This window comes from Anolis sagrei, chromosome 13 (assembly GCF_037176765.1).
Source record: "Anolis sagrei isolate rAnoSag1 chromosome 13, rAnoSag1.mat, whole genome shotgun sequence".
In the NCBI taxonomy this organism is placed as follows: Eukaryota; Metazoa; Chordata; class Lepidosauria; order Squamata; family Dactyloidae; genus Anolis; species Anolis sagrei.
The window spans coordinates 2463102-2475178 of NC_090033.1; the positions used below are offsets into that span (position 1 = coordinate 2463102).

Here is a 12077-nt window from a genome sequence, read left to right on the forward strand (position 1 = left end):
TGCAATACTTTCCATCTATTAGTGAGAAATATGGGTACCATACTTCGCACTTTAACAACACAACCATTTAATGCTAGGGCTTCCCATCAAAATGGAACTGTAGAGGTGAATCTACTGAACAAGCCAGTATCTGCTGCATACCAGTACTGCCATCTGTTGAGGAGTCACGGAAGTGGAGGCATTACTTTTTCTGCTAAGACTTCCTGCCAAAATGGAACTGTAGAGGAGAGTCTACTGAACAAGCCAGTACCTGCCGCATACCAGTATGGCCATCTGTTGAGGAGTTATGAAGGTGGAGGCATTACTTTTCACTTTAACAACACAACCATTCAATGCTAAGACTTCCTGCCAAAATGGGACTGTAGAGGAGAGTCTACTGAACAAGCCAGTACCTGCCGCATACCAGTATGGCCATCTGTTGAGGAGTTACGAAGGTGGAGGCATTACTTTTCACTTTAACAACACAACCGTTCAATGCTAAAGCTTCCTGCCAAAAAGGAACTGTAGAGGAGAGTCTACTGAACAAGCCAGTACCTGCCGCATACCAGTACTGCCATCTGTTGAGGAGTTACAAAGGTGGAGGCATTACTTTTCACTTTAACAACACAACTGTTCAATGCTAAGGCTTCCTGCCAACATGGAACTGTAGAGGAGAGTCTACTAAACAAGCCAGTACCTGCCGCATACCAGTACTGCCATCTGTTGAGGAGTTACGAAGATGGAGGCATTACTTTTCACTTTAACAACACAACCGTTCAATGCTAAGGCTTCTCACCAAAATGGAACTGTAGAGGAGAGTCTACTGAACAAGCCAGTACCTGCCGCATACCAGTACTGCCATCTGTTGAGGAGTTACAAAGGTGGAGGCATTACTTTTCACTTTAACAACACAACTGTTCAATGCTAAGGCTTCCTGCCAACATGGAACTGTAGAGGAGAGTCTACTAAACAAGCCAGTACCTGCCGCATACCAGTACTGCCATCTGTTGAGGAGTTACGAAGATGGAGGCATTACTTTTCACTTTAACAACACAACCGTTCAATGCTAAGGCTTCTCACCAAAATGGAACTGTAGAGGAGAGTCTACTGAACAAGCCAGTACCTGCTGCATACCAGAACTGCTGTCTGTTGAGGAGTTACGAAGGTGGAGGCATTACGTTTTCTGCTCTATCTTGTAAGCCGCTTTGGGGTGAGAAGGACGGCATATAAATGTCTTAAATAAAGAAAGAAATAATACAATGCAAGCTGAGCTCTGCCACATGCACAATGGATGTGTTCAAATAATAATAATTAATAATCATAATACTTTATTTCTACCCCGCCACCATCTCCCCAAGGGACTCGGAGTGGCTTACATGAGGCTGAGCCCGACAACACATCAAAACAGAAAAGCAATAAACAAAGCAATACAATGTTTGGGGTCTGATGTGATTATTTATACTGATTTTCTTATTTTATTTTATTTTATTTTATTTCCTTATATTTTATTGTTGTTTTCTTATATGTGTATATTTGCATGGTTGAATTGCTGGGCTTGGTCTCATGAAAGCCGCCCCAAGTCCCCTTGGGGAGATGGTGGCGGGTTATAAATAAATTGACAGATTAGAGAGATGATGGGCCAAAACTAACAAAATGAAGTTCAACAGTGACAAATGCAAGATACTCCACTTTGGAAGGAAAAACGAAATGCAAAGAGACAGAATGGGGGACGAGGCCTGGCTCGAGAGCAGTACGTGTGAAAAAGATCTTGGAGTCCTCGTGGACAAGAAGTTAAACATGAGCCAGGAATGTGATGTGGCGGCAAAAAAAGCCAATGGGATTTTGGCCTGCATCAAGAGGAGCATAGTGTCTAGATCTAAGGAAGTAATGCTCCCCATGCTCTATTCTGCTTTGGCTAAACCACATCTGGAATATTGTGTCCAGTTCTGGGCACCACAATTCAAGAGAGATATTGATAAGCTGGAATGTGTCCAGAGGAGGGCGACTAAAATGATAAAAGGTCTGGAGAACAAGCCCTATGAGGAGCGGCTTAAGGAGCTGGGCATGTTTAGCCTGAAGAAGAGAAGGCTGAGAGGAGATATGATAGCCATGTATAAATATGAGAAGGGAATATATCATACGGAGGGCGACTAAATGATCAAGGGTCTGGAGAACAAGCCCTATGAGGAGCGGCTTAAGGAGCTGGGCATGTTTAGTCTGAAGAAGAGAAGGCTGAGAGGGGATATGATGAGGGCCATGTATAAATATGTGAGAGGAAGCCACAGGGAGGAGGAGGGAGCAAGCTTGTTTTCTGCTTCCCTGGAGATGAGGATGTGGAACAATGGCTTCAAACTACAAGAGAGGAGATTCCATCTGAACATGAGGAAGAACTTCCTGACTGTGAGAGCCGTTCAGCAGTGGAACTCTCTGCCCCGGAGTGTGGTGGAGGCTCCTTCTTTGGATGCTTTTAAGCAGAGGCTGGATGGCCATCTGTCAGGGGTGATTTGAATGCAATATTCCTGCTTCTTGGCAGAATGGGGTTGGACTGGATGGCCCATGGGGTCTCTTCCAACTCTTTGATTCTATGATTCTAGGACATCCATTGGACTGTTAGGTGTCTTGTGTCCAAATTTGGTGTCAATTCCCCCCGTGGCTTTTGAGTTCTGATGGTAGCACAAACGAACATTACATTTATATATATATATATATATATATATATATATATATATATATATATATAGATTGTTGTTTTCTTATGTGTATATTTGTATTGTTGAATTGCTGGGCTTGGCTACTGGTCATTCATTCAATAGAATGCCAAGTTTGCAAACTTTGTGTATGTGTGTTTTTGTTTTTGTTTAGTTTTTGTTTAAATACAATACAACTCTTTGGTTCGCTCCTGACACGATAGATAAATAAATAAATGCAGTTGCCAAGAGATAATAATATGGATTTCTTGGCTGTCTCTCATCCCACCACATCTCCAGCCTTTTGCGTGTTCGAAACCACAAGCAAGGATGGTCTTATTAGTTATCCTCTGCACAGAGATTCTTAGATGCGCTATCACTGAATCACAACCACAACAGCGACAACAATGTGGTACCCAGCCTCCTTTCTTGGAGAGATTGTGGTTGCCAACTGTCAACCGTTTCCCGGAATCCTCTACGCTCCTTCCCTGATTGGCTCGCGCAACTGTATGAGTATTCCGATGGACTTCTTTCCAGAGCAAATATGGCTGCCGGGAGGAATTTTCCTCCCGTTGTTGGTACAGAAAGTTAAGTTTCCATGGTCTTTCCTGCTTTGGCCCCAAATTTCTGGGGGAAACATCATTGGGGAAGAATGGCTGATGTTCTCAGAAGAATCCAAGTCCTTCAAGACATTTCCAGCAAGAAAACGCGGTGATAGGTTTGTATTTCTGCCTCTTTCTCCTCCTCTTCTTCTTCCTCTTCCTCCTCCTTCTCTTCTTTTTCTTCTCCTTCATCTGTTCCTTCACATTGTTTTGGACTTGTATAACCTTCTCATGAAGGTTCTTGGCTTTGAAGGTGTCCATAACCTCCTGAGAAGCATGCCTTGCCTTCTCCTTCTCATGAGGTTTCTTGGCTTTGAATGTGTACATAACCTCCTGAGAATCCAGCCTTGCCCTCTTCTTCTCATGAAGGTTCTTGGCTTTGAATGTGTCCGTAACCTCCTGAGAAGCCTGCCTTGCCTCCTCCTTCTCATGAAAGTTCTTGGCTTTGAATGTGTCCATGATCTCCTGAGATGCCTGCCTTACCTTCTTCTCATGAAGGTTCTTGGCTTTGAATGTGTTCATAACCTCATGAGAAGGCTGCCTTGCCTTGCATTCTTCTTCTCATGAAGGTTCTTGGCTCTGAATGTGTCTGTAACCTACTGAGAAGACTGTCTTGCCATCTTCTTCTCATGAAGGTTCTTGGCTTTGAATGTGTCCATAGCCTCCTGAGAAGGCTGCCTTACCTTCTTCTTCTCATGAAGGTTCCTGGCTTTGAATGTGTCTGTAACCTCCTAAGAAGCCTGCCTTGCCTTCTTCTTCTCATGAAGGTTCTTGGCTTTGAATGTGTCCATAAACTCCTGAGAAGCCTGCCTTGCCTCCTCCTTCTCATGAAGATTCTTGGCTTTGAATGTTTCCATGATCTCCTGAGAAGCCTGCCTTACCTTCTTCTCATGAAGGTTCTTGGCTTTGAATGTGTCCATAACCTCCTGAGAAGGATGCCTTGCCTCCTCCTTCTCATGAAGATTCTTGGCTTTGAATGTGTCCATGATCTCCTGAGAAGCTTGCCTTACCTTCTTCTCATGAAGATTCTTGGCTTTGAATGTGTCCATAACCTCCTGAGAAGGCTGCCTTGCCTTCTTCTTCCCATGAAGGTTCTTGGCTTTGAATGTATCCGTAACCTCCTGAGAAGCCTGCCTTACCTTGCCTTCTTCTTCTCATGAAGGTTCTTGGCTTTGAATGTGTCCATGATCTCCTGAGAAGGCTGCTTTGCCTTCTTCTTCTCATGAAGGTTCTTGGCTTTGAATGTGTCCGTAACCTCCCGAGAAGGCTGTCTTGCTGTCTTCTTCTCATGAAGGTTCTTGACTTTAAATGTGTCCGTAACCTCCTGAGAAGGCTGCTTTGCCTTCTTCTCATGAAGGTTCTTGGCTTTGAATGTGTCCGTAACCTCCTGAGAAGCCTGCCTTGCCTCCTCCTTCTCATGAAGATTCTTGGCTTTGAATGTGTCCATGATCTCCTGAGAAGCCTGCCTTACCTTCTTCTCATGAAGGTTCTTGGCTTTGAATGTGTTCATAACCTCATGAGAAGGCTGCCTTGCCTTGCCTTCTTCTTCTCATGAAGGTTCTTGGCTTTGAATGTGTCCATGATCTCTTGAGAAACCTGCCTTACCTTCTTCTTCTCATGAAGGTTCTTGGCTTTGAATGTGTCCGTAACCTCCTGAGAAGCCTGCCTTGCCTCCTCCTTCTCATGAAGATTCTTGGCTTTGAATGTGTCCATGATCTCCTGAGAAGCCTGCCTTACCTTCTTCTCATGAAGGTTCTTGGCTTTGAATGTGTTCATAACCTCATGAGAAGGCTGCCTTGCCTTGCATTCTTCTTCTCATGAAGGTTCTTGGCTCTGAATGTGTCCGTAACCTACTGAGAAGACTGTCTTGCCATCTTCTTCTCATGAAGGTTCCTGGCTTTGAATGTGTCTGTAATCTCCTAAGAAGCCTGCCTTGCCTTCTTCTTCTCATGAAGGTTCTTGGCTTTGAATGTGTCCGTAACCTCCTGAGAAGCCTGCCTTGCCTCCTCCTTCTCATGAAGATTCTTGGCTTTGAATGTGTCCATGATCTCCTGAGAAGCCTGCCTTACCTTCTTCTCATGAAGGTTCTTGGCTTTGAATGTGTTCATAACCTCATGAGAAGGCTGCCTTGCCTTGCATTCTTCTTCTCATGAAGGTTCTTGGCTCTGAATGTGTCCGTAACCTACTGAGAAGACTGTCTTGCCATCTTCTTCTCATGAAGGTTCCTGGCTTTGAATGTGTCTGTAACCTCCTAAGAAGCCTGCCTTGCCTTCTTCTTCTCATGAAGGTTCTTGGCTTTGAATGTGTCCATAAACTCCTGAGAAGCCTGCCTTGCCTCCTCCTTCTCATGAAGATTCTTGGCTTTGAATGTTTCCATGATCTCCTGAGAAGCCTGCCTTACCTTCTTCTCATGAAGGTTCTTGGCTTTGAATGTGTCCATAACCTCCTGAGAAGGATGCCTTGCCTCCTCCTTCTCATGAAGATTCTTGGCTTTGAATGTTTCCATGATCTCCTGAGAAGCCTGCCTTACCTTCTTCTCATGAAGGTTCTTGGCTTTGAATGTGTCCATAACCTCCTGAGAAGCCTGCCTTGCCTCCTCCTTCTCATGAAGATTCTTGGCTTTGAATGTGTCCATGATCTCCTGAGAAGCCTGCCTTACCTTCTTCTCATGAAGGTTCTTGGCTTTGAATGTGTTCATAACCTCATGAGAAGGCTGCCTTGCCTTGCATTCTTCTTCTCATGAAGGTTCTTGGCTCTGAATGTGTCCGTAACCTACTGAGAAGACTGTCTTGCCATCTTCTTCTCATGAAGGTTCCTGGCTTTGAATGTGTCTGTAATCTCCTAAGAAGCCTGCCTTGCCTTCTTCTTCTCATGAAGGTTCTTGGCTTTGAATGTGTCCGTAACCTCCTGAGAAGCCTGCCTTGCCTCCTCCTTCTCATGAAGATTCTTGGCTTTGAATGTGTCCATGATCTCCTGAGAAGCCTGCCTTACCTTCTTCTCATGAAGGTTCTTGGCTTTGAATGTGTCCATGATCTCCTGAGAAGCCTGCCTTGCCTCCTCCTTCTCATGAAGATTCTTGGCTTTGAATGTGTCCATGATCTCCTGAGAAGGTTGCCTTACCTTCTTCTTCTCATGAAGGTTCTTGGCTTTGAATGTGTCCATAACCTCCTGAGAAGCCTGCCTTGCCTCCTCCTTCTCATGAAGATTCTTGGCTTTGAATGTGTCCATGATCTCCTGAGAAGCCCGCCTTACCTTCTTCTCATGAAGGTTCTTGGCTTTGAATGTGTCTGTAACCTCCTGAGAAGGCTGCCTTACCTTCTTCTTCTCATGAAGATTCTTGGCTTTGAATGTGTCCATAACCTCCTGAGAAGGCTGCCTTGCCTCCTTCTCATGAAGGTTCTTGGCTTTGAATGTGTCCGTAACCTCCTGAGAAGCCTGCCTTGCCTCCTCCTTCTCATGAAGATTCTTGGCTTTGAATGTGTCCATGATCTCCTGAGAAGCCTGCCTTACCTTCTTCTCATGAAGGTTCTTGGCTTTGAATGTGTCTGTAACCTCCTGAGAAGGCTGCCTTACCTTCTTCTTCTCATGAAGGTTCTTGGCTTTGAATGTGTCCATAACCTCCTGAGAAGCCTGCCTTGCCTCCTCCTTCTCATGAAGATTCTTGGCTTTGAATGTGTCCATGATCTCCTGAGAACCCCCCTTACCTTCTTCTCATGAAGGTTCTTGGCTTTGAATGTGTCTGTAACCTCCTGAGAAGGCTGCCTTACCTTCTTCATCTCATGAAGATTCTTGGCTTTGAATGTGTCCATAACCTCCTGAGAAGGCTGCCTTGCCTTCTTCTTCCCATGAAGGTTCTTGGATTTGAATGTATCCATAACCTCCTGAGAAGCCTGCCTTACCTTCTTCCCATGAAGGTTCTTGGCTTTGAATGTATCCGTAACCTCCTGAGAAGCCTGCCTTACCTTGCCTTCTTCTTCTCATGAAGGTTCTTGGCTTTGAATGTGTCCATAAACTCCCGAGAAGGCTGCCTTCCCTTGCCTTCTTCTTCTCATGAAGGTTCTTGGCTTTGAATGTGTCCATGATCTCCCGAGAAGCTTGCCTTACCTTCTTCTCATGAAGGTTCTTGGCTTTGAATGTGTCCGTAACCTCCTGAGAAGACTGCTTTGCCTTCTTCTTCTCATGAAGGTTCTTGGCTTTGAATGTGTCTGTAACCTCCTGAGAAGGCTGCCTTACCTTGCCTTCTTCTTCTCATGAAGGTTCTTGGCTTTGAATATGTCCATTACCTCCTGAGAAGCCTGCCTTAACTTCTTCTTCTCCCCCTACAGTTTGGTCTGATTTCTGACCCACAGCATCAAGGATGGAAATCAAACAGAGGAGAGGAACCTTAGCACTTTCCAAGGACAAGGTGAGTCCAAATGCAACCCATCCTAGCTTGGGTGGAATAGCCAAGAGTGGACAACAGATTTAGGGCCCTTCCGGACAGGCTCTTTTATCCCAGGATTTGACTCCAGGTTTCATATGAATCCACACTGCCTGATAATCTGGGATAAAGAGGAAACCTGTTATCAGGTCCTGGGACATAGGGCTTGTCTGGAAGGGCCTTCAAGCAGAAATCAATATCTCAACATGTCAGGGTAACCCTTTATGCCCTTAACTCCAAGCATAAGATATCAGAAGTTCAACTAATGTAGTTTGCTAACTTTCAAAATGGACGAATTCAGCGTTTCTCAACCTGGAGGTCGGGACCCCTGGTTGGTTTCAGAGGGTCACCAAAGACCATCAGAAAACACATATTTCTGATGGTCTTAGGAATCCCTTTGGCAGAGAAAGGTGAAGATCTCCTTTCAAGGGTTTGGAGAACAAGCTCTATGAGGAGCCGTTCAGCAGTGGAACTCTCTGCCCTGGAGTATGGTGGAGGCTCCTTCTTTGGAAGCTTTTAAACAGGCTGGATGGCCATCTGTCGGGGGTGCTTTGAATGCAATTTTCCTGCTTTTGGCAGGGGGTTGGACTGGATGGCCAATGAGGACTCTTCCAACTCTAGGATTCTATGATTCTATTATTCTTTGACCTTTTTTGGAAACAGGCAGCAAATCCTCCCACCAAAAGCCCTCCTCTGCTGTGATTGGCTGGCCTCTCAGCCAAGGGGAGGGCTGTTTCTGAGAATCAAAGCAAGGAGGGCAGAGCAGGCGTGCTCGCATATTGACAACATGGTGCGCATGTGCAGACAAGGGAGAGCATGCAAGGCTGGAGGGAGGCTCGTGCCTCTGAGTCCCTTCAAGGCATGGGGTGGGGGGTTCTGTGAGGGAAGTTTGACCCAATTCCATCACTGGTAGGGTTCAGAATGCTCTTTGATTGTAGGTGAACTAGAAATCCCAGCAACTACAACTCCCAAATATCAAGGTCAATTTCCCCCAAACTCCATTGGTGTTCACATTTCAGCAAGTGCCAAGTTTGGTCATGATTTGTCATTGTTTGGGTCCACTCCAAGCGGGAAGGGGAGAGCAGGCGTGTTCAGCGCATGGCAACGTGATGCACATATGCAGGCGAGGGGGAGCATGTGTGGCTAGAGGGAGGCATCATCCAGCGAGTCTCTTCAAGGCATGGGGGTTCTGTGTGGGAAGTATGGCCCAATTCTATCACTGGTAGGGTTCAGAATGCTCTTTGATTGTAGGTGAACTCAACTACAACCCCCACATGACAAAATCAATCCCACCCTGAGAAGGCTGCCTTGCCTTGCCTTCTTCTTCTCATGAGGGTTCTTGGCTTTGAATGTGTTCATAACCTCATGAGAAGCCTGCCTTGCCTTCTTCTTGTCATGAAGGTTCCCCACTCCCACCTCCACCAGGAAGGTAGAGGAACACTGGACTAATTCATGCTTGGCCTTCGATACTCAATCCATGGTATCTCTCTCCCACAGAAGGTGACGGCTACTCTTCTCTGGGCCACAATAGTCGCTTCTTTGGGGATTCTGCAGCACGGTTACAGCCTTTGGGTCATCTACTCTCCATCCGTGGTAAGATGGCCCTGAGTGTGGACATTCCTGCTGATTCTCTCCTACCATTTCCCTATTTATAAAGGTAGCTGGGAGACGGAGTGTTTCGGACTTGGCCAACAATTGGGAATTCTCACAGTTGGTGTCCAAAATATTTGAGGGACTGTCATTTGGAAACCACTGGCCTAGGTGCATTGTGCAGTGCTATTGCCAAATACGTTGTGGGCCATTGTCACAACTCAGGATAGATTCACCTTGCTCAAGACACTACCACACACCAAGGCTGTAGGTTTTGTAATTTATTGAAGAACAAGCAAAATCAAAAACATAGAAGTAAAGATGCAAAAGTTCAATAGCCAAAACAGAGTCTTAAATGCAAAGGCAAAGTTCCCAAGATCCAGAGGCAAATAACATGAAGTATACTCCGTTAACATTGGTTAAACAAGAATCCATGGCAGTATGACAAAGTCCCCCAAAAATCAAGAGCAAAACCAAAGTCCCAGAGAGGTAGAAGCTTTCCCCAAAAGCCGAGGTAATTTCAGAGAAGTTAACAGGGTATAAGCAACATTGCACTGACAATGGACAGACTTCAATCAGATCATTAAATACGAGGGATATTTTTTAAGTAAGGTCAGTTGGAACATAAGTACACAATGAAAGTTTATTTCAAAAAAGTAAATTTATTTTCAGAAAGTACATACTTCACTCTATTTTTTGACATAGTTGCCAAGTTTGTTCAAACACTTATCATACCTCTGAAGCAATTTTAAAATACCCTCTTCATAAAGCCTCACTTCAACTGAAGCCACCAAATCATCTGTAATCAAAGAAGGGCGTCCGGAGCGGTCCTCATCATGGACGTTGTCACGGCCATCTTTGAATTGTCGTACCCACTTACGCACTTTGCTTTTACTCATAACAGTCTCACCGTACACTTCACAAATCTGTCGATGAATTTCTACAGCAGGCAGGTTCCTTGCTGACAAAAACCGTATCACTGAGCGAACCTCACATGCGGAGGGTGAGTTGATAGTCTTAAACATTGTTAAAGCACAGAACAGAACCGTCCAGGTGAGCTACAGAGCGGAAACTGAGCACAGTTGTTCCCGAGGCATGCTGGTACACGACGCATGCGCTCGTTGCGGTATGCGCGCGAACTACTAGTGTCTACAACAAAACGGACCTTACTTTAAAAATACCCCTCGTATGTTTCCCCAACATGAAAGCATTACATTTACCTTGAATTTCACGTTTGTTGGCAAGGCGCACACTTCGGCCAATCCTTAATTGCAAACGGTCCTCCCTAATCAAATCTCCATTTTCAAGGCCGGATCCCTCATTATCCTGAGACTGGTCTCCCTGGGAACCGAGAGGCCCTGAACTCCCAGATGGGGCCAACTCGGCCGACTCCTCCACCTGCAGCTGTGAAGTTTCACTATCTTTATCTAAAACAACATTACTTTCCCTGGGGAACAGAAATGCCATCGTATTGTCGAAGGCTTTCATGGCTGGAATCACTAGGTTCTTGTGGGTTTTTTTCGGGCTATAGAGCCATGTTCTAGAGGCATTTCTCCTGACGTTTCGCCTGCATCTATGGCAAGCATCCCCAGAGGTAGTGAGGTCTGTTGGAAGTAGGAAAAATGGGTTTATATATCTGTGGAATGGCTGGGGTGGGGTAAGGAGCTCTTCCCTGCTGCAGTTAGGTGTGAATGTTTCAACTGATCACCTTCATTAGCATTTGAAGGCCTGGCTGAGCTTGGGAAAATCTCTTGCTGGGATGTGTTAATCTGTGCCTGGTTGTTTCCTATCTGTTGTTTTGATGTTGTAATTTTAGAGTTTTTTAATACTGGTAGCCAGATTTTGTTCATTTTCATGGTCTCTTCCTTTCCGTTGAAATTGTCCACATGCTTGTGGATTTCCATGGCTTCTCTGTGTAGCCTGACATGGTGGTTGTTGGTGTGGTCCAGCATTTCTGTGTTCTCAAATAATATGCTGTGTCCAGGCTGGTTCCTCAGGTGCTCTGCTATGGCTGACTTCTCTGGTTGAAGTAGTCTGCAGTGCCTTTCATGTTCCTTGATGCATATTTGGGCAATGCTGCATTTGGTGGTCCCTCTGTAGACTTGTCCACAGCTGCATGGTACACGGTAGACTCCTGTAGAGGTGAGAGGATCCCTCTTGTCCTTTGCTGAATGGAGCATTTGTTGGATTTTCTTGGTGGGTCTGTAGATAGTTTGTATGTTGTGTTTCCTCATCAGCTTCCCTCTGTGGTCAGTGGTTCCCTTGATGTATGGCAGGAACACTTTTCCTCTGGGTGGATCTTCATCTTGACTCTCGTGGCTTGTTCTTGGTCTTGCTGCTCTTCTGATGTCTGAGGTGGAGTCTCCATTGGCCTGGAGAGCCCAGTTGAGGTGGTTCAGTTCATCTTGGAGGAGGAGGTGGGCTTCGCAGATTCTTTTTGCACGGTCTGCCAAGGTTTTAATGGGGCTTCTTTTTTGACTTGGATGATGGTTGGAGTTTTGATGTAGATATCTGTCTGTGTGTGTGGGTTGTCTGTAGACGGTGTGACCCAATTGTTGATCTGGTTTGCGGATGACTAGGACATCTAGAAAAGGCAGTCTTCCTTCCTTTTCTTTTTCCACGGTGAACTGGATGTTTGGGTAGATGCTGTTGAGATGGTCCAGGAACCTGTTGAGTTCCTCTTCTCCATGGCTCCAAATGGTGAAGGTGTCATCCACATATCTGAACCATATCGTGGGCTTTTTGGTTGCTGTCTCCAGGGCTTGTTTTTCAAAGTGTTCCATGTAGAAGTTAGCTATG

General features: G+C 45.4%; 2 protein-coding genes across 2 annotated transcripts in view; one reads left to right on the plus strand and one right to left on the minus strand.

The window, feature by feature from the left end:
* Positions 1-6109: 6109 nt before the first annotated feature.
* On the minus strand, positions 6110-6949 carry LOC137097795 (DNA ligase 1-like). The gene has a single exon (XM_067472926.1). It carries the CDS (start codon positions 6947-6949, stop codon positions 6110-6112), a length of 840 nt encoding a protein of 279 aa, XP_067329027.1.
* A 642-nt stretch (positions 6950-7591) lies between these two features.
* Positions 7592-12077, plus strand: part of LOC137097800 (solute carrier family 2, facilitated glucose transporter member 5-like) — a 45290-nt gene continuing 40804 nt past the window's right edge. Inside the window, exons 1-2 of the mRNA XM_067472971.1 lie at positions 7592-7673; positions 9186-9281. Coding sequence (XP_067329072.1) covers positions 7626-7673; positions 9186-9281 — 144 coding nt within the window. The 5' untranslated portion in view covers positions 7592-7625. The remainder of the gene's footprint in view (positions 7674-9185; positions 9282-12077) is intronic.

Bases quoted from the DNA above. Each gene is read 5' to 3' on its own strand.
- LOC137097795 (XM_067472926.1), bottom strand. From the start codon at position 6,949: ATGGACACATTCAAAGCCAAGAATCTTCATGAGAAGGAGGAGGCAAGG.